At 42.3% G+C, this 22721-nt stretch overlaps 1 protein-coding gene across 1 annotated transcript in view; it reads right to left on the reverse strand.

Moving 5' to 3' along the window:
- Positions 1-22721, reverse strand: part of PAXIP1 (PAX interacting protein 1) — a gene marked incomplete in the record, with an annotated part of 1449657 nt that overhangs the window by 1172095 nt on the left and 254841 nt on the right. The window contains 1 exon segment of the mRNA XM_044066884.1: positions 5075-5188. Within this exon segment, the coding sequence (XP_043922819.1) occupies positions 5075-5188 (114 nt within the window).

The raw sequence follows: 22721 nt of genomic DNA on the forward strand, positions 1-22721 counted from the left end.
GTGGCTAAGCCTGCCCTGGATTTACAGTAGAGAGGTAAGTGATGGTGCTTTGAAAAGGTATGCACTGAACTCCAAGTTGCAGCCTCTAAGATGTCTTTGGTTGGTACTCCTCTGAGGAAGTCTGCTGAAGTGGCTGCTGCTCTGGTTGTATGTGGCCTAATGCCCTAAGGCACTGATTTGCCATGTTGTGAATAGCAGAAACGAATGCAATGGCCTATCCACTTTGAAGAGATAGGCTTTCCTTGTGATGCTGCAGTATATGCCACTAGAAGTTGATCAGACTTTCTGAAAGCTTTAGTTCTATCCAAGCAGAAGCGTAGCTGTCTGTGAATGTCCAAAGAATGCAGAATTCTCTCACCCTTATTCTGTGGGTTTGGATAAAAAGTAAGCAAATTAATTGTTTGGTTAAGGGCCACACTGGACACTACCTTAGGCATAAATGTAGGGTTTGTCCTCAGCGAAACCCTGTCAGGATGGAAAATGATAAAGGGTTCCACAGCCATGAGTGCCTGTAACTCAGACTCTAGTGGAGGTTATTGCTAGGAGCAGAGCTGTTTTCCAGGATAAGAATTTTATATCAGCTGCAGAGGCTGGCTCAAACGGAGGCAGTGTGAGTTTTTCCAAGACGTAGTTGAGGTCCCATGCAGGTATTGGTGCTCTCCTTGGAGGTCTTATGTTTTTGGCCCCTCTGAGGTACTGCCTTAGTAACGGATGAGAAAATATAGGTGGTTCTGTATTGTAATGGGCTGAAATGGCAGAGGCATGAATTTTAATTGATGAAAAGGAAAGACCTTTATCCAGCATCTCAGTTAAGTATTGCAAAATCTGAGGAATATTTGGAACAATCGTGTCAACACCTTGTGCTTGGTTCCAAGCACAGAATCTCTTCCATTTGTCTGCATAAGAATTTCTGGTGCTAGGCCTCCTGGCCTCCAAAATAACATCCAACACTGCTTTAGAGAGAGGTGCGTCTTGAGAGGCTATATTATCTGCTATGACGCCAGGTTTAAGGTTTTGAGTTGGCTGTGCAGTATCTGACTGTCTTGTTGGGTCAATAAGTGAGGAATTTGAGGTAATGTCCAGGCTGGGCAGTGAGACAAGCTCTTTAGGATTGGGTACCAGTGCTGGCAGGGCCAGTCTGGGGCAATCAGTATCATTTTTGGTTTCTCTGGTCTGACCTTCAGGAGTACCTTGGGGAGGAGAGGCAGAGTAGGAAAGGCATATACTGCTAGATTTTTCCAGCTGAAAGATAGAGCATCCACTTTCCATGCTTGCTTGTGATAAGTCCTTGTGCAGAATCTTTGTAGTTGGTAGTTGTTAGAGGAGGCAAATAGGTCTATGTCCGGGCATCCCAAAGTCCTTGTTATCATGCTGAAGACTTGTGGATCCAATTTCCACTCGAGGGGATCCATTAGGTTTCTGCTTAGTTTGTCTGCCAGAGTATTTTTCCTTCCTGGCAGGAATTGTGCTTGCAGATGTACTTGGTAAGCCAATGCTGTGTGCCACAAGTTCATGGCCAGCCTGCAGAGGGGGTAGGAATGTGTACCTCCCTGCTTGTTTATGTACCACACGACTGCAGTATTGTCTGTCTTTATTAGTAGTTGTCCTGGATGAAGTTGATCCTTGAAGGCTGTTAGGGCATTCTGAACAGCTAGCATCTCTTTTTGATTGATATGTAGATGCATTTGACTTGCGGACCATGTGCACTGAATACATCTTCCTGCCATATGGGCCCCCCAGGCGTAATCTGATGCATCTGTTGTCAATGTCTGCCTGGCTGTGGGTAAGGTGAATGGCTGTCCCGTGTTGTGGTGACAGACTTTTGCCCACCATCGAAATCTGTTGCAGGAAGGGAATGAGGGTAATTACTGTTTCCAGGCTGTGGCAATGTTGAGTCCAAACACTTTTTAGATACCACTGAAGTTTCCTCATATGCAGTCTTACATATGGAATTAGCAAAATGCAGGATGCCATGAAGCCCAAGGCCTGCAGAATTTTTCTTGCAGATAACTGGGTCTTTGTTGCCAACATTTTGAAATAAGTAGTCAGTTGTCTGTGTTTGTCTGGCGTTAGATAAGCCATCTGGGCAGTTGTATTTAAGCTTGCACCCAGGAATATTATCTCTTGAGAGGGTACGAGTTTTGATTTCTTCTCTTTTACTGTGTACCCTAGACTTGTCAGTAATCTTTTTACAAACGCCAGATGCTGTAGTAGAATGAAGGCAGTCCAAGTAAGGATATATTTGTATTCCTCTTTGTCTGCAAAATGCAATTACTGGTGCCAGGCACTTTGTGAAGACCCTGGGCGCAGTAGATAAGCCAAAGGGCAGTGCAGATAATTGGTAGTGCATTGAGCCAGCTTTGAATCTGAGGTATCTTCTGCATGTTTGTCTGATTGGGACATGCAGGTATGCCTCTTTTACATCTAAAGTCACAAGCCAAGCCTTCTTGCCCAACATGGGAAGAAGCTGCTGTAGAGTCAACATTTTGAATTTTGGAATATCCAGATATGTGTTTAGAATAGATAGGTCCAGTACTGGTCTCCAGGCTTTGTCTTTTCTGGGTACCAAGAACAGTCTTGAATAGAATCCTTGACCCTGCTCTTGTTCTGGTACTTATTGAATGGCCCTCATGTCCATGAAGGATGAAACTTGTTTTTGTGCCTCTGCCCATTGATTGCGTGGCAGGTCTGGCATACCGTTTTGCCTTGGCAGGGTGTGAAAGAGGAACCTGTAGCCTTGAGAAACTATATTTAGAACCCATTTGTCCTGGGTGATCATGTGCCAATTTTGTGAAAAAAGTGCCAACTGTTTCCTGTATGGCTGTGATTTTTCCTCTCCGCTCTTGGAGGTAGAAGTACCCCATTGTTTAGGCCTGTATGAGCCGTGGGGCTGTGATCTGCCTCTGGGCATCTATATCTGCCCCTTTGTGGTCTATCTGACACTGGAAAGGACCAATTTTTTGTAGGCCAGTTCCTGCTAAATCTGGGAGGCTGCACCTGTAAGAAATCCTTGACTGTCTGCATAGATTTAGCTTTGTCCTCCATTTTCTTCAACACCTCTTCTGCTTTAACAGCAAACAAAGTATCATGCTGTAAAGGAGCGTCTAATAGTTTTGCTTTAAAATGATCCGGCAAATTTTGTTCTTTTAACCAAGCATGCCTCCTAATGACAGAACCTGCAACAGTGGCCCTGCAGGAGACCTCAAGAGAATCAAAACCACATTGCAAAGTATGCTTTCCAACTTGTTCAGTTGCATGCAATAAATCCTGCATTTCTTTATTGTCTGCACATTCTGTATTTGATGACATTTTCTGTTTAAGCAAAGACATAAGATATTGCTGATACTTAAGCATATGAAACTGGCAATTTAAGGCTCTTACAGCCAAGGTAGCAGAGGTGTAAATCTTTTTGCCCCATCTGTCTAGGGCCCTAGAATCCCTATCAGAAGGGATAGGGTTTTTTGCAGTAGAAGCCTTGACCCCTTTGGGACCCTGAGAGATGGTTTCTGGGTCAACTGCAGGGTTCTTAGAGAAATTTATGTGAATCAGGAACCCTGTAGTATCTGTCTGGCTTAACAGGGTCTGGTGGTAAACAGTCTGGAGAAAAACTGGACTCTGACAATACATCATCTACAATGTCTAAAACAGGCGGGATAGCAAGGGGCCTGTGCTGGGGCAATAAAAGGAAATCTCTGAGCCTTTTCTTGGATTCTGAGTAGTCTTGGCTCTCCCAGTGGAAATGCTCCCTCATAGTATGCAGGGTTTCCCCAAAAGAATAATCCTCAGGAGGAGAGGATGAAGGGATAGATTCTTCAGCATCAGAATCCTCATAGGAAGGAACAGAGTAATCCTGTTCAGAGGAGGAATCAGAGGAAATGGAAATCTGGTCTGAAGATTCATATTCTAACTCTTGCCTAGGCCTCTTTTCAGGAGGGGGATGGGAACCCCTGATCAAAGTAATAAGGTCTTCGGCCATTTTAAGCATCTGTTTTTTAGGCATGGAGGCCTGTCCAGGTGAATGCTGTACTTGTTTCTTTGTCTTTAGAGCTACTTTAGTCTTTGTCTTTGTAGCTAAAGTAGGTTTCACATATAACTGTGTAGGCCTGAAAACACCCTCAGAAGCCGATGCCTGCTCAACAGCTCCGGACCCATCTGAGGGAATAGTTTCCAAGTGTCCAATACCTTGAGTTTCCAGAGGCCCAGTCGGCTCCACATGGGAGTCGGAAGCGGCCTGTGGCTCTGAGGTAGCGGGCGTCAGGGGCTGCAAAAGCGCCTCACTGAGAACCGGTGACAGGCCTAGAAGAAGCCTCGTCGGTTTTGGATCTCGGATGCCTGTCCTTTCCTTTTTCTTTTCATTTTTTGTAAACTCCGGTAGTCGGTTGATCCAACGGCATTATATAATTAAATCTTCTGCCAAAGTAATGGAATGCAGAATCGTACCGACGCTTAATAGTGTGTTGGTTAAATCTAGCACAAAACCGACAACTAGCAATGTTATGGTCAGGGCCTAGGCAAGGAATACAGTAAGAATGAAAATCTTTATGAGGTATTTGCTTCCCACAAGAAATACAGTTGTTAACTTTTTCTGACAAGTTTCCCCAAAGGGGTACTTAGCTTTAATGAAGACTTCGGATCTGAAATTCGAATTTGAAAACTTCAGGAGTCTGTCGACCGGCACTTGCGAACTGCTTTTGCTTCGGGCACTGCGCGGCAAGAAAGACTGAAGAAAATGGCGTCAGCTGCATCTTTTATACCCCTGGCACACTGACGTCAGGGAAGAGGCGACAGCAACCGACGTCGGACCTAGACTTTGGAACTCAGGCTGACTGCGGGTAGCCTGCCAGCAGGATAACCCAACTGTAATGACTGCAACAGTGAAACACGATGAACATCAGTGAAACTCACAATGCCGAAAATAAAAAAATACTAAACTCCTAGACTTGCCCCACCGACCCATGTTAGCATTTGTTCTTGGGTCCATAGCAGTAGGAAATTTCACTATTATAATTACTAAAATATACAAAATAACACTAAGCACTGACAGAAGGAAGTCGTTCATCTCAATGGCACTTACCCCCTTTGGCTCAGGAAGAATTAAGTGAGTACACTTCTTGTTGAGAATTAACTGACAGTTCCCGCCATAAAAAGTAATCAATGCCCACAGAATACTGCGATCTTCAGATGAAACCTAAAATAAAACAAAATAAGACATTAAATCCCACCTCAAAATTGAAACAGAAAATTCCAATTTAATCAAACTACAGTTTTGCAGGGTACTTGCCAAAAACACGGGGTAACATCCTTGTCTTCACATTTGGTATGGTAACAATCCTTCTCTGGAGGGCAGCTCTGGCACATTTTTCTTCCTATGAAACAGCTGCTATGGACCCTGAGTTTTCAGGAATTACAACAGCCCCGTGCAGACCAGCAACTTGGTCTGTATTGCACACTTTAACAATGCATTAAAAACAGACTACATTACCAAGTCCAGAATTTGTTTTCTAATTGCACTTGTTTTTCAAAGGATGTCAGCTAAGCCCTTTAACCAACTTTTGGGCTAACAGATTTGAATTTTAAGCACCAAAAGTGGAAACGTGTATATATTATAGCAAAAGTTTCAAATTAGCCACTAGGAAATACCCAAAAACAAAACGGTCTTGCCACTGTAGCCAACCACCCTGAAACCACCATCCTTTCTCCTATTTCACCATCTCACTCAATGCATCTCTAACACTATTCCTCTTCCCTTCCTCTATCTCCAACCACTACCTATTCCCTTCCTCTATCTCCAACCACTCTTAATTCTTAGAGTCTCAAAACAACCTGTCTAGTCTGTCTCCTATACTCTACCTCCCCTACATCTCCTACTAGCCGTTCCTACTTTCGTTTCTTGTTTCCAAACTCCTATATAACTAGCTCCTACCCACCTTTAATAAGCATCTGCCTAACTATTAACTCATTTTGCTCTAAGCAGCTAAAATAATATTGTAACTAGTCACATGTTCGTCTGCCAATTGTTTAAAACCTTGTTTGTAACATCTCACATACTTGTCTGCCAATCGTTAATACTCTGTATAATTGAATTGCCTGAGGAGATTTTCTTTTCTCTCCAGGTCTCTGCCTGTAAGATCCAATAGTCGATTATTAAATTTTAGTAACATAGTGGTAACAAATTGTTTTCTAGTCCAGAGGAGCTTTTCTCCCCAGGTCTTTGCTGAAAATGAGCCAAAAGCTCAGCCAGACTAACCCAGTCAACAAATGTAAAATAAAATAAACAAAATAAAATAAAATATTACAGTACAGAGTATGCTAATTATAAAAGTAGATAGTTTCACATCCTTTTTTCCCCCTCCATTTTATATCTATCTTTCATGAATGTTTTCATGTTGATAGCCCTGGTGCTATGTTGAGGTGATAACTAAGCATCAGCTAAAAGCCTTCTGCAACCTAATTTAGCTAGATGGGGAGCTGGAGAGAGAACTATATGGGCAGCATATCTGACAATTAGGCATACAGCACTGTATGTCTTGATTGGCTCTATACATTAATTTTGAGTAACCACAAATTCACCCCCATTTTAGCACACCTGTCCCTCACTGATAGGTAAATGCCCCAACATATCCCTGTTCGACACATCTAGCAGTTATTTTTTTGCATGCAAAATATAAAGGCCAAAAACTACTATGGGAATTTAAGACTAGGCTTCTTAAGATCCTCACAAATAGCCTAGTAAGTACCTATGAACCTGTGACTGGCTAAGCCTGATGCTGCTGTTATAGGGCTTATACCTTTAAATGGTAACAAGCCAGCTACAGCAATCAGCATATCATCTTCCTGGAAAACCAGGACTGCAAGAAAGCTTGCCTATAAACTTTAAATTTATATGCAGAAATGTGATTCACCATTCACTGCAAGAGGATTCAGTTAAATAAATCTGAATGTTCAGTGTACTGCATTTCTGCAAGTTTCTGAGTTAGAAGCAATATATATTTGACTCTCTTTAATTTCTTGATGACAGAATATCAGCAATTCAACATATATAAATTCTGTAACCTTTGCCAAACCAGAAAGAATTGACACTCATGATTTTTCTTCAACAGCCCAAGGTCCTACAAGCACTACATATAATTGTACAAGATACTGATCTGAACACGAGAATCATATAATGAGATTAGTGAGCTGCATAACCTCTGCTAGCAGGTAGCTCATTTTCTTCTATACCACAAATTAGCGTAACAGTGAAAAGCCTTTTTATGAGAAACAGACCAGGCTTTAAAACAAGCTGTGGAGGAGTCCATCCATCCATAACCCCTTTTCCTCATTTTTACACATGGGGTTGGGTGTCACTTCAACAGCGAAAATCATCTAGAGCCATGGTTCACACTGTAAATGTGTGCACCAGTGAAATTATTTGTGGACAGATAAAGAAATTAAATGATGAAAATGTGTGTTAAAAAAAAAAAAAAAAAAAAGTCTCAAATAAGGGAAAATGGGAAATAAATGCAGGATGCGTTATAAAGCATATGAAAGAAAAACGCCATAGAGCAATGTGCTACACAAAGAAATCAGCCAAGATGGAGGACAGAGAAAGTGAGATGCATAATTATGGTTGTAAGCATGACAAAGTATAAAGTCTTGCCAAATTTAACCATGCTAGCACAACCTGTGCTACAAAAGGACAAACTGCATATATTTGTAAAACTAAAACAAACATTTTCAAAAGAATTTTCTTGTTACTCAAAAACAAAAAAAAGTAACTGCCTACTGGTGCTTTACAAAATTCTTGATATGTTGAAACTGAAAAATGCTTCACAGACCAAGATAAGTGTGAAAAACAGATGGCTAAAATACAGATACTGAATCAGTGGAAAAGTAAGAGTTCTGTTAACTAAACTTACCATAAGAGTAGATGTTCTAAGACATTACTGCTGCAGTAGCCTAAGCTATTTGGGCTATATCCTGCTAAGGACATGACCATGACAATTCCAATGCCCTGGACCAGCTCATTCTTACCCCCCACTAGAGGAAGCAACATCCATGACCTAGTTATTACTAACATTGACAGCCGCTGCTTTACACCAATAGTCAATTTCTCCCTGGTTAGATCTGACCATAAACTAATTACCATGGAAATCCAGATCTCACCCACACCCCTCACAAAGGTATCCCATCATGAAAAACTTCTCCAAAGCTGACTTTGGACTTCTAAAAACAGAGGTGGCTAACTTCACAGCAGCCATGCCAATGGAAAATAGATGCATGACTGCCGAATCATCCACCAATGCAATGTACGAACACATAGATAAATGCATGGAACTAGCCACACTCAACAGAACCAAGATGCTCTCCTCCAAAAAAGGAAGCCAGTCTGGTGGTCCCCTGCCATTAATAAACTCTACAACAGAAGGAAAAACTGTTGCAAAAAAAGGTGAAGTCCCAAGACTGGAAAAATTCCCTGATTAGCATTAACAAAAAGCTGAGATCCCTCATCAAAACCTCCAAAGCCAGCTATGAAGGTAGAATTGCAGCAGACACTAAAAACAACCATGAAGCCTTCTTTAGTTGTATCAAGAATCTCCATGGCAATACCCAGATTTGTTCTGAGTTACTGCACAATGGTACGTCCTATACTGGAGCCAACAGATACTGCCAACATACTGGCAGACAGATTCAGTGCCAACTTTACCCTCCCCAAAGGACCAATCTCAACACCGGAAGAATGCCAGGCACCCTGAATTACTGCAGCACAGGTTAAAGCTGCATAGTCTAAGGCCAAGAATACAGCTTCCATGGTATCAGACAATATACCTGGCTGTGTTCTACATGAATTACAAAATGAACTAGCACCACATCTGTATGCTCTGTTCACTCATAGCCTCACCTCAGGTTTTGTCCCTACCAAATGGCGCACTGCTACAGTCATCCCTCTCCATAAAGGAGAAGTGACTACAGACCCTGGAAATTATCACTCCATTAGTCTCATGAGTCTGATATGTAAGGCGAGCACATCATCATGGACCCAATTAACAAGGATATGGGGAATCTCCAAACTCTAGATCCAACGCAATTTGGTTTTGTGAAAGGTAGATCATGCCTGCTCAACCTGGTTGACTTCTTTGACTCAGTCACCAGAGAGGTGGATGAAGGTAAGGCAGTTCATACAGCCTACCTCGATTTGGCCAAGGCCTTTGATACCATTCCTCACTCAGGAATTATTGATAAACTCACCAAACTAAGCATCAACCCATATATCGTTAGGTAGGTTGCAAACTGGCTCACAGACAGAACACGCAGTGTGAAAGTAGTGGACTCCAAGTCAGACTACCAGTCACAAGTGGAGTCACACAGGGATCGGCCCCGAGACCTCTCCTATTTGGCATCTACTTCTCAGAAGTCCAGGCCAACAGGGAGGGACTCTGGCTGACCAAATTCACAGATGACTGCAAGCTGGGAGTCATTATTAACTCCCCAAGTGATGCATACACCCTATAGAAAGGCCTCACTGAGACCAATGACTGGTGTCGAAACCATGGCCTTAAGCTTAATGCCAAAAAATGCATTGTCATCTCATTTGGGGAAAACTCAGTTTCCATTGATGGGAGCACACTGAAGGCGTTATAAGAGATCTGGGGGCAAAGGTTGACAGCAACCTCTCCTTCAACCACCACATTGTCACTGTGGTCAGAAAGTCCTTCTATGTGGCACATCTCATTACCAAGGGTTTTGCATCCAGGAAGAAAGAGGTCATCATTTCTCTCTACTCTTACCTCATTAGACCAATCATAGAGTATAATGCCCCATTTGGCATGTACCTCACTAGACACCTACAACAGCTGGAAAGGCCACAAAAGTACCTCACAAAGAGGATACTAGGCCTTAAACACATGTCCTACATGGACAGACTCAAAAAACTCCAGCTATTCTCTGTCTCATATTGTCTACTAAGAGGCGATCTCTGCTTGACTTACAAAGCCATGCCTGACCCAGCTCTGTTAGAAACGCTACATCTAAAGAAATCCCAGTCCCTCTGCACCACACTCTGCAGAGACCTCAACCTCATTACCACAATCAACAGATAATGCTGGAGGGACAGGTTCATAACCCAGAGACAGCAGATGCTCTGGAGTAGACTTCCCATACATGCCGAGCAGAGCACCTCACTAGCCCTCTTCAAGAGAAATCTTGATGAGTGGATGGGAAATAGAAAGCTTACCCCAGGGATCACTCCAGTGGCTGTACTTGATAGAGGCACTGGGAACTAATGACGAGTGGCACAACGCCAGGGCACTTCTATGGACTAGGCTTGTAAAGGCCCCAGGGCCATTAGCCTAGTACACATCAAATGAACCTATGAACCACCAGTCAGCTTTCAAAGCATTATGTCATTTTCCATATGCTGTTACTACTGGGGATACAAGCAGAGCCACACAAAAGCAGCAGTTTGGGTGCCAAAAGCTTCCCAGCTTTCTTGCCTCAAGAAAGAAGGCTAAAACCCTGAAAGGCAAATGGTGAATTTTTCCTTTTTAACCATATACAGAAATGATATGTGTATGTCCACACCCTGTCAATACACAAGAAACAAAACAAGGGGGGTGGAGGAAGGAAATGGTTACAGCAAAAGTGATCTATTAGAACACCTACTGTAATGGTAAGTTTACCTGCATACAAGTACTACATTCAAAGCTAGATCACTGTTGCCATAGCCTCAGCTATTTGGGTAGGATACCATAGCTTAGGATTATATAGGAAGGAAGGAATTTAGAATAAAGGATGCTCTAGAGAATGATCATAGCAAAGGTTGTTCTGCAACCAGAAAACTAATCAAGTTTGTATTAAATTTGTAGTAGTATGCATAAAGGACCAAATTGCTGTTTTTAGAATATCGAGTCCATCCCTTTTCAGAAAGCCACAGAAGAAGCCAAAGCTCTGGGGTACAGTGAGCTTTGACCTTGCCTTTAAGTGCCATGTCATGGTGAGAATTAGCAGGAAGAAATGCCATTGGACAGCTATTGAGTAATTGTCTAATTTGATACTGGTTGTTCCTTTTCTTTATCTTTGGAGGAAACAAACAGCTGATCAGACTTCCTGATGGATTTAGCTCTGTCCAAGTAGTATCTATGCAGCTTGTTATAACGCAAAAGTGTGTAACATTCTTTATCCACTGTTTTTAGGCAGATTGACAGCTCTGAAACCACTTTAGGCATAAAAGGAGGATTTGTTCGGTCCTTCAGGAAACGAGGTAGGGTTGACTTAACAGCTTGCAACTCAGACACTTCCTGTAGATGATGAGTAAAGTACAGTTTTGTACCTACCATAAATGTAGATGTCCGATAGGTATGCATCTGCAGTCCTAACATATGGGTTGTCCTGCCTCAGGCAGCCCTTCGGTCGGCCGGATTCCAAAGTCTGGGTCTGGCCTCGGCGGATGTCGCACTTCACCCGATGTCATAGCTGCTGTTTATTGGGTATAAAGGCATCAGCCGACGCCATTTTCCTCAGTGTTTCTTGCCCCAGATGCCAGGTGCCCTCTAGGAAGGCTAAATTTGGATAAATGCAAATAATTCCAAACAGTAGACAGCAAACAATATAAGAATATATATATATAAGAATATATATATATATATATATATATATATATATACATATACACATATATACAAACAAATACACCACAATAGATTACCCCAGCTAGCTAAAAGAGGGGAAAATACCCTAGGAATTCCACAGAGGGGAAGGAGGGTGGGTAATCCTGACTGCAGATGCATACCTATCGGACATCTACATTTATGGTAGGTACAAAACTGTACTATGTCCTTCAAGGATGCATCTGCAGTCCTAACATATGGGTAGAATACCATAGCCAAACTGGGGGAGGAGGCACTAAGATAAAGATGGTGTAGTTAAGATCCCTTGCAAAACAGCAGTTGCAAAACCTGCTCGGGATCTAGAGTATAAGGGAAGATTATAATGCTTGGCAAATGTATGCACGGAGCTCCAAGTAGCAGCTTCTAAAATGTCTTTGGTAGCCACTCCTCGTAGGAAAGCTGTAGTGGTGGCTGTAGCTCTTGTGGAATGAGGTCTGATATTATCAGGAGTTGTCTTTCCATGAAGAGAGTAGCAAAATCGAATGCAATTTCCTATCCATTTTGAGATTGTCTGTTTTGAAATTGCTTTTCCTTGCATTCCTGTTGCATATGCTACCAGAAGCTGGTCAGTTTTTCTGCTGGTCTTAGTTCTGTCCAGATAATAGTGTAATTGTCTGTGCACATCCAAGGTATGTAGCAGTCTTTCTCCCCTGTTCTGTGGCTTGGGGAAGAATGTGGGTAAATGAATCGCTTGGTTCAATGATACTCTGGAGACCACTTTTGGCATAAAGGTAGGGTTAGTTCTCAGAGAGACTCTGTCCTGATGGAAGATAAGGAAGGGTTGTACTGCCATTAATGCCTGTAACTCAGATACCCTTCTTGCTGAAGTAATTGCTAGTAGGAAAGCAGTTTTCCAAGACAAGAATTGTAATTCTGCTGTTGCTGCTGGTTCAAAAGGGGGAAGTGTTAACTTTTCCAGCACGAAGTTGAGATCCCATGTAGGTAAAGGTGGTTTCCTTGGAGGTTTTACATTTTTGATTCCTCTCAAGAACTGCCTGAGTAGAGGATGAGAGAAGACAGGAGGATCCATGTTGTATTCTGCTGAAATTGCTGATGCATGAATCTTAATGGAGGAGTAAGACAGGCCATTGTGGAACAGCTCTGCTACATATTCCAGGATGTGTGCTATGTTTGCCAATGAGACATTTTCTCCCTTTGCTGCACTCCAAATGAGGTATCTTTTCCACTTGGCTGAATAAGTCTTCCTTGTGGAGGGTCTGCATGCCTCCAGGATAATGTCCTTAACCCTCTGAGATAAACCTGGGTTATTTTGTTTTATGCAATATTCCAAGCAGCTAGCTGCAGTGTTTTCAAGTTTGGATGTAGGATCTTGTAGTTGTCCTGTGTTAGTAGTAAGGGACATAGAGGTAGAGGCCATCGTGTGTCCGTGACATGCTTCTCAGTAGCGTGTACCAATGTTGTCTCGGCCAGTCTGGAGCTATCAGAATTACCCTTGGCTGATCCTCTCTGATCTTCAGTAGAACTTTGTACATCAAGGGAAGAGGTGGAAATGCATATGCTGTCAGGTTTTCCAGCTGAAGGAAAGGGAGTCCACCCTCCAAGCAAGTGGGTGGTATGCTCTTGTGCAGAATTTCTTCAATTGGTGGTTGTGTGGGGAGGCAAATAGGTCTATCTGTGGTAGTCCCCATTTTTTTGTTATGGCTTTGAAGATATCTGGATGCAGCATCCATTCGTGAGCATCCGTGGTAGTTCTGCTTAAGGTGTCTGCTAGAGAATTTTCTTTTCCTGGTACAAATCTGGCCTGAAGTTGAATGTTGAGATTCAGGGCCACATTCCATAGGTCCATTGCCATCCGGCATAGAGGATATGAATGTGTACCTCCCTGTTTGTTGATGTACCACATGACTGTGGTATTGTCCGTCCTTATCAGCAGATGACCCTGTTGGAGTGGTCTGAATGCCTGGATCGCATGTTTCACTGCCAGCATCTCCTTTAGATTTATGTGTAGATTCAGCTGGTCTTGGGTCCATAGGCCTTGTATACACTTGTCCACCATGTGTGCCCCCATCCTAGGTCTGAGGCGTCCGTGGTGATGGTCTGGCTTGGATGAGGTTTGTGGAAAGGCAAGCCTCTGTTCAACTGACAGGCCTGAGCCCACCACAGGAATTCTTGTTTCAGGCATGGAATTATCGGAATCTGGGCTTCTAGACTGTGCTTGTGTTGAGACCATACATTCCTTAGGTACCATTGTAGCTTTCTCATATGCAGCCTGGCATGCGGAACCAATATTATGCAAGATGCCATGTAGCCCAGGGCTTGCAGGACTTTCCTTGCAGTAAGCTGAGTTTGTGTTGTTAATGTCATGAAGTAGACTGGTAGTTGCTTTTGTTTTTCTTCTGTGAGAAAAGCCATCTGAGTTGATGTATCTAGTTCTGCACCCAAGAATGTTATCCTTTGGGATGGTACTAGTCTTGACTTTTGCATGTTGACTATGTATCCCAAGGCTTGCAACAGTTGTATGACATTTTCCAGATCTTTTGTTAATTTTGCCTTGTTGTCCGCTTGTATTAGGCAGTCGTCCAGGTATGGGAAAATTTGAATTCCCTGAAGTCTGCAATGAGCAATTACTGATGCCAGGCATTTCGTGAATACTCTGGGCGCAGTAGATAAGCCAAAAGGCAATGCTGAGAATTGATAATGCTCTGATCCTGCAAGAAATCTGAGGTGTCTTCTGCAATCTGGTCGTATAGGGACGTGCAGGTATGCCTCCTTGAGATCTAGAGTCACCAGCCAAGACTCCTTGCCCAGCATGGGAAGAAGCTGCTGGAGGGTCAGCATTTTGAATTTTGGAACAATGAGGTATGTGTTCAGTGCGGACAAGTCTAGAATAGGTCTCCATTGATTTTCTTTTCTTGGTACCAGGAAGAGCCTGGAGTAAAATCCTTGGCCTTGTTCCATAGGTGGTACCTCTTCTATAGCTCTCATCCTTAGTAAGTTGCTGATTTGTCTTAGAGCGTCTGTTTTTTGGCTTGGTGGTAGGTTTGGCATTCTTCTCTTTTTTGGTAGAGTGTGGAAGTGAAACCTGTAGCCCTTGTCTATTGTTTGTAAAGTCCATTTGTCTCCTGTAATGTAATGCCAGTTGTCGGAGAATAAGGCTAGTTTTCCGCCCAAGGGTGCTTCCAGTTGTTCCCTGGTAGGCGGAACTAGAGCCAAGTCATTGTGTCTGCCCTGTGGAAGTGGTTGTAGTTGATCCTGTGGCAGTACTTCTCTGGTTGGTAGGTTGCCACTGACGTCCCCTGTAGGCACCCCTAGATTGACCTCTGCCTCTTGGGCGTCTATTTCTGCCTCTCTGCGCTCTGGAGTTGTCTGGAAAGGACCAATTCTTCGAAGGCCAATTTCTGCTAAACCTCGGAGGTTGGACCTGTAAGAAATCCTTGACTGTTTGGACAGATTTTGCTTTTTCTTCCACCTTCTTTAGAACCTCCTGTGCAGGGGAGCCAAACAAACTTTGTTTCTCCATGGGAGCATCTAGGAGTTTTGACTTAACATGGTCTGGTAAGGATTGTTCTTTTAACCAGGCATGCCTTCGAATCACTGTTCCAGTCATAGCTGATCTAAAGGAAGCTTCCAGTGCATCATAGCCACATTTTAAGAAATGGTTACTGACCTGCTGAGAGTTATGTACCAAATCCTGAAGGGACTTGCGGTCTAAAGGTTCAGGAGAAGACAGTTTTTTATTTAGCTGGTCTAACAAAAATTCCTGGTACTGAATCATGTGAAATTGACAGTTCAAGGCCCTGGCCGAAAGAGTAGCAGAAGTATAAACCTTTTTACCCCATCTCTCTAATGCTCTAGATTCCCTTTCAGAGGGAAGAGGGTTTTTGGCAGAGGCAGCTGCCACACCTTTAGGGCTCTGTGAAATGGTATCAGGGTCTGCAACAGGAGCCTTATACAAATGGTAGTGTGTGTCCGGGACCCTGTAATATCTGTCTGGCTTGGCAGGAGCCGGAGGAAGAGAATCAGGAGCAGTACAGGCATCATTATATGCATCATCAACAACTGTTAATACTGGCGGAATGGCTAAAGGCCTATGCTGTGGTAAGTGTAAAAAGGTCCTTAGCCTTTTCCTTGAATCTGAAAAATCCTGGCCCTGCCATTGGAAGTGTTCCCTGATAGCATGCAAGGTTTCCCCAAAGGAAAATTCTTCAAGAGGAGAAGCAGAAGGAATGGAATCTTCTGCATCAGAATCCTCATAAGGAGAATATGGGCCTTCGTGAGGGTCTGAAATGTCTGAGTCATCCGAGGAATAATCTGTAGAGACAGGCTCTGGGGGTTCAGTCCTAGGCCTCTTGTCTGAAGGGGGCTGAGAGGCCCTGTCTGGGTGAGGTTGGGATCCTCTGATCATAGAAATGAGATCCTCAGCCAGGCTGAGTATTTGGGAACTAGAGGTAGGCCTATGTGAAGGAGTTTTGGCAGGCAAGGCCTTAAAAGATTTAGCTGCTTTAGCCCTGGCAAAAGCCTTGATAGACATGGAAGCAGGGGGTCTAGCAGCCCCACGTGCAGGGGTAGATTTGTCTAAAGGAATAGTATCTGACAAACCCTGGGTGCCTGCTTCTGTAGCAGTAAATTCAGGAGCAGATTCAGCCATGCTCTGTGAGGCCTCGGCTATCGGGGGCATGCTTTCGGCCGAAGGAAGAACCGGGGGCTCGGTTTCAGCCGAAACAGAGACATTCGCGTTGGCTTAACCGTGGTTTCAGCCGAAACCGCGGGCCGCGAATGCCGGTCCTTTTCCTTGCGCTTTTTAGCTAATTGAGTAGTTGGAGTCTCCGACGGCATTTTGTATGCAAAAGCGGGACCAAAAAACTCCTCTGCAAACTCCGACCGACGTCTAAGTGTCCGTCGGTTGAAGGAAGCACAGGCTAGACAAGCTGATACGTCGTGGTCTGGGCCTAAGCAAGGAAGGCAGTAAGAGTGGAAATCCTTATGAGGTATTTGTTTCCCACAAGTTAAACAATTATTTACTTTGTCTGACATCGGCTGAGGCAAGAAAGAGTCCCCAACGGGGTACTTCGCTTTTTAGAAGTCTTCGGTAGTAGGAATCTCTGGATCTGACCGACCGGCACTTGCGAACAGCTTCTGCTTCGGGCACCGCGCGGCAAGAAAGACTGAGGAAAATGGCGTCGGCTGATGCCTTTATACCCAATAAACAGCAGCTATGACGTCGGGTGAAGTGCGACATCAGCCGAGGCCAGACCCAAACTTTGGAATCCGGCCGACCGAAGGGCTGCCTGAGGCAGGACAACCCATATGTTAGGACTGCAGATGCATCCTTGAAGGACACCACAACTTTCCAAGTTAAAAACCTTAACTCAGCCTGATGATCAAATGGAAGTTAAGATGCTAAGGAAGACACTTTTTTTATGCAGACAAATATGTAAACCCCTTTCAAAAACTAGCTTTTTATTCAGTCATCTTTCTTGTGCCAAGAAAGTATTAACTTAGAGGCCAGTTCTAGACCTCTTCTTTCTCTATCTCGACATCAAGGTACCAAATTTAAAAATGCCATCACTCCAAACCTCATTACCACTCACTCCCCCCTCTCATTTTCATGGTAATATTAGACTTAAAAGATGTTTGTTTTAAGATTTTCTGTATCTAACTCACTTTATCAGTTCTCTATTTTACCCTTTGGTCTGCCTACTGCACCCAGGGTATTTACAAGTGTCTGGCTCCAGTATTTACTTAATCCAGACTTCAGGGAATACCACCTTTCCGTATTTGGATGATGATTGCAAACTCTTTGTCTAATTGTCAAGACTCTCTGAGATGCATTAAGTTCCTTCTCAGTCTGGGATTTCCACCGAATTTACAGAAGTAGCTTTTCTTGAATGTCTTCTGGACACTTGGGCAGGACCTTTCTTTCTCGGGACAAAGTACAACTATACAGAGAAAACTTTCTAACCATTTCCATCTGGTTTCTGACATCTGCCAGGACCTCTGCAAGTTATCATATACACCCCAATGACGTGGTACATAAACAAGGGGGTACCAGACCTTATCCCCTTTGCAGACTTGGCATAATGGTCTGGGAGGTAGCAACTTAGCTCTGTTTAACTTTTCAGGCTTCTTACATTCTTGTCAGACCAAAATCTTTGACAAACATGCTGAGTAGGACCAGGGCAGACCTTCACAATTGGAAATCATAATCAGAGAGTTTTTCAAGAACTGATACAGCTGTGGGAACACCTCAAATAGATGCGTTTAATTCTTTTTAAAACAGACTGTTACAGAAATTCTTCTTACTAAGGTAGAATAAAAACTTTTTTGGTTTATTTTACATTGCCGTGCTTGTTGTCACTCAGTTTTTATTCTAGTTTTGCTTCTTGTGTACTGGTGTGACAACGTCATCCCAGCTGTGTGGTTGTTTTTACTTTTTTGGACACTTTCAAAAACTACTTGACTTGAGGACAAGAAGAAAGTGAGATCTAAGGCCAAACAAGTAGAAATAATCAAAATATAACAGAAGAGTAAGACTGAGCAAAAGATAACTGTCACAAATATTCTAGAACAAGAGGCATTTGGGCCTTGATAGGGTCCTGGTTCTTACTGGGGCACCAACTGGAAAATCTTTTTCACTCATACATATAGGATTTCCTACTAGCAGGGTTTTTTTAGATTTCTTTAACACCTGGTGCACATCACAGAAAGTGCCTAAAGAGTATCAAATCTCTATCATCCAGGCTGTCAGCTGAAGTGCTTTCAAGATGGGGTGTATCAAACAACCTCAGTCTTGTACAAGGAAAAAAAATCAAGTCTGCAGGAAAGCATGTGGTAAACTGCCCTTGGCCATTTTTGAAAAGAAGGGATAACCACTGCTGCCTGGGCCAGAAGGGAATAACCCCCACTATCCTTAACGAGTCCTTTTGGATCTTTAGAAGAACCCCAGATATCACTGGAAAGGGTAGAAAAGTATGTAGGAACATTCTTGTCCTTGGGAATGAAAAAACATCAGGTCTTCTGGGCTTGTATGCAGAGAGCCCTTGAGAAGAATTTCTTTAACACTCTGTTTTAAAAAGAATTAAATGTATCTATTTGAGGTGTTCCCCAAAGCTGTATCAATTCTTGAAAAACCCTTGGATGATGTTTTCCAATTGTGAAGGTCTGCCCTGGTCCTACTCAGATTGTTTGTCATAAAATTTGCTCTGAGAGAATGTAAGAAGCCTGAAAAGTCAAACAGAGCTAAGTTGCTACCTCCCAGGCCATTATGCCAAGTCTACAAAGGGGACAAGATCTGCTACCCCCTTGTTTATGTACCACATCATTAGGGTGCTGTATTGTATATGATAACTCACAGAGGTCCTGGCAGATGTCAAGAAACCAGAAGGAAATGGTTAGAAAAGTTTTCTCTGTATAGCTCTACTTTGTCCCAAGGAAGAAAGGTCCTTCCCAAGTATTCAGAAGACATGCAAGAAAAGCTACTTCTGTAAATTCAGTTGAAATCCTAGACTGAGAAGGAGCTTGATGCATCTCAAAGAGAGTCTTGACAAGTAGTCAAAGAGTCTGAAAACATAAGACAATCTCTAAATACACAAAGATGATGCTCTTTGAAGTCTGGAGTAAGTAATTACTGGAGCCAGACATTTGTAAATACCCTTGGTGCAGCAGGCAGACCAAAGGGTAAAACAGAGAACTGATAAGGGAGTTAGATACAGAAAATCTTAGAAAAAACATCTTTTTAAGTCTAACATTACTATGTAATTGAGAGGGGGAATGAGTGGTAATAAGGTCTGGAGTGAGAGCATTTTTAAATTTGGTACCTTGATGTCAAGATAGAGAAAGAAGAAGCCTAGAATTGGCCTCTAAGTTAATACTTTCTTGGCACAAGAAGGATCACTGAATAAAAAGCTTTGCCTGTCTGATTTGAGGGCACTCATGCTATGGCCCATGAGGCAGGATAGGATCTAAAACTGATAAAAAAAAAAAGTTTGATGATGAATGATTTTTCAGGACAAATTTGTCTGCAATAGGTTTTATGTCAGTGGAGAAACATGAAGGCCTAGACAGAGGGATAAATTGCAGGGCGGGGGGTTCTGAAGAGGTGAGTAGTGAGTAGTCATTCTGACTTTTTGGCCTGTACTTGAATCTGTGAGGCTTTCCTCTCTTTTTAGAGCCTCATTGCCACTGCCTTTTAAAATCCTGTTTGTTAGCACCTTGCCCCTTAATCTGCTTTTTGAAAAAGGGCCCGGACTTAAAAACAAAGTTTTTAAAGGTTGGAAAATTTCTGACACCACTAGAATCAATTCCCACTTTCATCAAATATTTGAAGAACCTCAACAGTACAAGGAATAAATACAATACCCTTGTCTATGGAGACTTTATCATCTCTGTTTTAACATGTTGTAAGTTTTAAAAACATAAAGCAACTCTTCTCATAACTGAACCAACAGCATCAGGAGAATTATAAGAGCACTTCAGAGTACTTAATTACTTGGGAAGCAGATACTATTAATAAATTCAAATTCCCTCTCCAGATTTAACATTTATCAGTAAACTTTCTTGAGTTCTCAAGCCAGTAAGGGTTTTAACATGTACATCAGGCAGTTTAAAATTCTGAAAGTGAAAACAGCAGAAGAATAAACTTTCTTCCCAAATCAAAAACTTTCCCAACATTGTTGGGGGGGAAAGGAGTCTGCAATTAAAATTTGTTTAGCAAAAAGTAGTTTTAGATGAGGAAATAAAAGTGGGGTCAGCTTTACAATTAGAAAACCAATATTTATGAATGTGAGGTACTTTCCCTATCAGACATTTTAGGGGCAGGTGGCTGACAGTCAGGCATCCTGCAAGCTGTTAAGAAAATGTTTTTTAAAGCTGACATTACAGGAGGGACAGCTGTAGTCTGTGAAAAATCCAACTGCAACAAATCATAACACCTTTTCTGGTAAATTGGATTTCATTATGTTTGCAGTGAAATACCTTTCTTTTACTTTGGCTATAGTCTCAGAAAAGATAGCTCTTCCGGATGAAAGATATGAAGTAACACTTCACTCAATCAAAATCTTCATCTCGTGAATATCTCTGAAGAAAAACACTGCTTGTCTATTCCCTTCACTTCTGACTAGGGATCACTGTCAGAATGTGAGGGAAATCTTTGTCATTTTCAATTTGTAATCAAATTAGCAAATCCTAGCAAGTCTTCAATTTCCCTAGTTAACAGGAGAAGTAGAGTTATTCTTGGTTTTCTTTTCTTTTCCTGGGGGACTCAATGGAAAGATAGACTAAGGACAATATCTCAAAAATCTGGCACCAGCTATGCAGTAAGCCTTTACCAACTTATTCCCCAGAGACCAGCAAAACTGGTTCTTCCTTACCCAGACAGGACAACCATACTGAGAATAGGGAGTCTAACTTCCAGTCTTAGTGGTTTCTTGAGGAGTTACACCAGACGGACAGAGAGAAATCAATTAGCAGTTCGAAGAACCAAGTCCAGTCACAGCAGAGGCAATAAGGAAGACAGCTTGACACCTGAAGACTCCTGCAATATTTTTTTTCCTCTTGTAGATAAGAGAATAAAGAATTGAAGAGACCTGTAAATGCTCTATGGTTTAGCTGAGAAAGAAGTCTGAAAGATAGGTATTGGAGCCTGTATAAGTGTCTAAACCCCTTGACCGAAAAGTAAGGAGTTTGACGTAAAAAAAAGTAAAAATCAAATGTCTGTCCACAAAAGCACAACAACCTGCCACTAATGGACTAATTCTACACAAGCAAGTGTAAAATAAATAGCAAAACAGATTTTCACTTTTTCCACACAAGCATTTACAAGGTTTACTACTCACAAAGCATGACAGAAAAAAGTACTTAGGAAGGAAGAAAGCTCGGAAGCTTCTGGTGCCCAAACTGACACTTATACATAGCACTGCTTGAGCCCTCAGTACTTAGGACACATGAAGGTGCCCTGAAGCTTTGAAAGCTGGACAGTAGTCATACCCTTGGCAGGATATGACCCAAATTCCTCAAGCTACTGCAACAGTGATCTAATGTTGAACATTAAAGTAGAATTAGGTAGCGGTACAGAGTGCATTACCTTGTTGTCAAAAATGCTTTTAAATCTTCAGGTTTGTTTGGCACACAAGACAATGCTAAATGTACAATGTTAACATACTGAACAGCACCATGAGGACAGAAACTGTTGGCTTAATACGACAAAATAGCTACACTTTCAATTATCCTAATGATTTGGATGGATGGCACATGAGAAGCCAGGAATGGTAATGATTCATGTATGCGCAGTAAATCAGTTAAAAAGACATTTCAGATGATACGAAGGACTGTAACAGGGATATCCTGTATGACTATAATCAGTTCTTCAATGGCTTAGGAAGCATTCCAAGATGATATCCATATACAAATAAAACGTAATGCTGTGCCAGTATTACACGTTCCAGGGAAAGTACCTACAACACTCAGAAGTAAAGTGAAAATGGAACTACAGAAAATGGAAAACCTGTGTGCCATTAAGGGCAATTAGAATCAAAAGAAATGTGTGTTCATTGCTTTGAGGAAAGATAAGATGTGCATTTGCAATGATTCACAAGGTCTTAATAAACAGCACTGCCTGTTGCTTGATTGACAAAAGGGGGGTTCTTAAGAATGCCTCAAAAGATGCAAACTATAGCTTCCAGAAGATGATGCAAAATAAAGAAATCTCAACATTATGTATGCTTAATACTCCAACAGGATGGTAGTGGAATTTTAACAATGTACATGTTCCAAAAAGCTGCTGCTCAGGTAACAAAGTCTGCAAATGACCCCTTAAGGACGTGTTTTAGCAATATGGCAGCTCTGAATGCCTATGACTTTTTTTAAGTCTGTTAATGGACAAATTCAGGCCAATAAAGCCAAACCCTACTAGCTGTGGACATGCATGTTTCAGTATTCTTATGACTTCATCAGCACAGCATAAGTGGACTGTTTGGCTAACCTTTAGAAACACAGGGTTATTGTATCCAGTTGATGTTCTTAATCATTAGGTATCTGCAAAATATCCTATCTAACAGCTAAATAAGAGTGAACAGGACACGCATCAAAACCAATTAGTCAAAAGTACAGTTTTGTACC

The sequence above is a fragment of the Protopterus annectens genome, chromosome 3.part1 (assembly GCF_019279795.1).
Source record: "Protopterus annectens isolate FY-2018-M chromosome 3.part1, PAN1.0, whole genome shotgun sequence".
NCBI classification, from domain to species: domain Eukaryota; kingdom Metazoa; phylum Chordata; order Ceratodontiformes; family Protopteridae; genus Protopterus; species Protopterus annectens.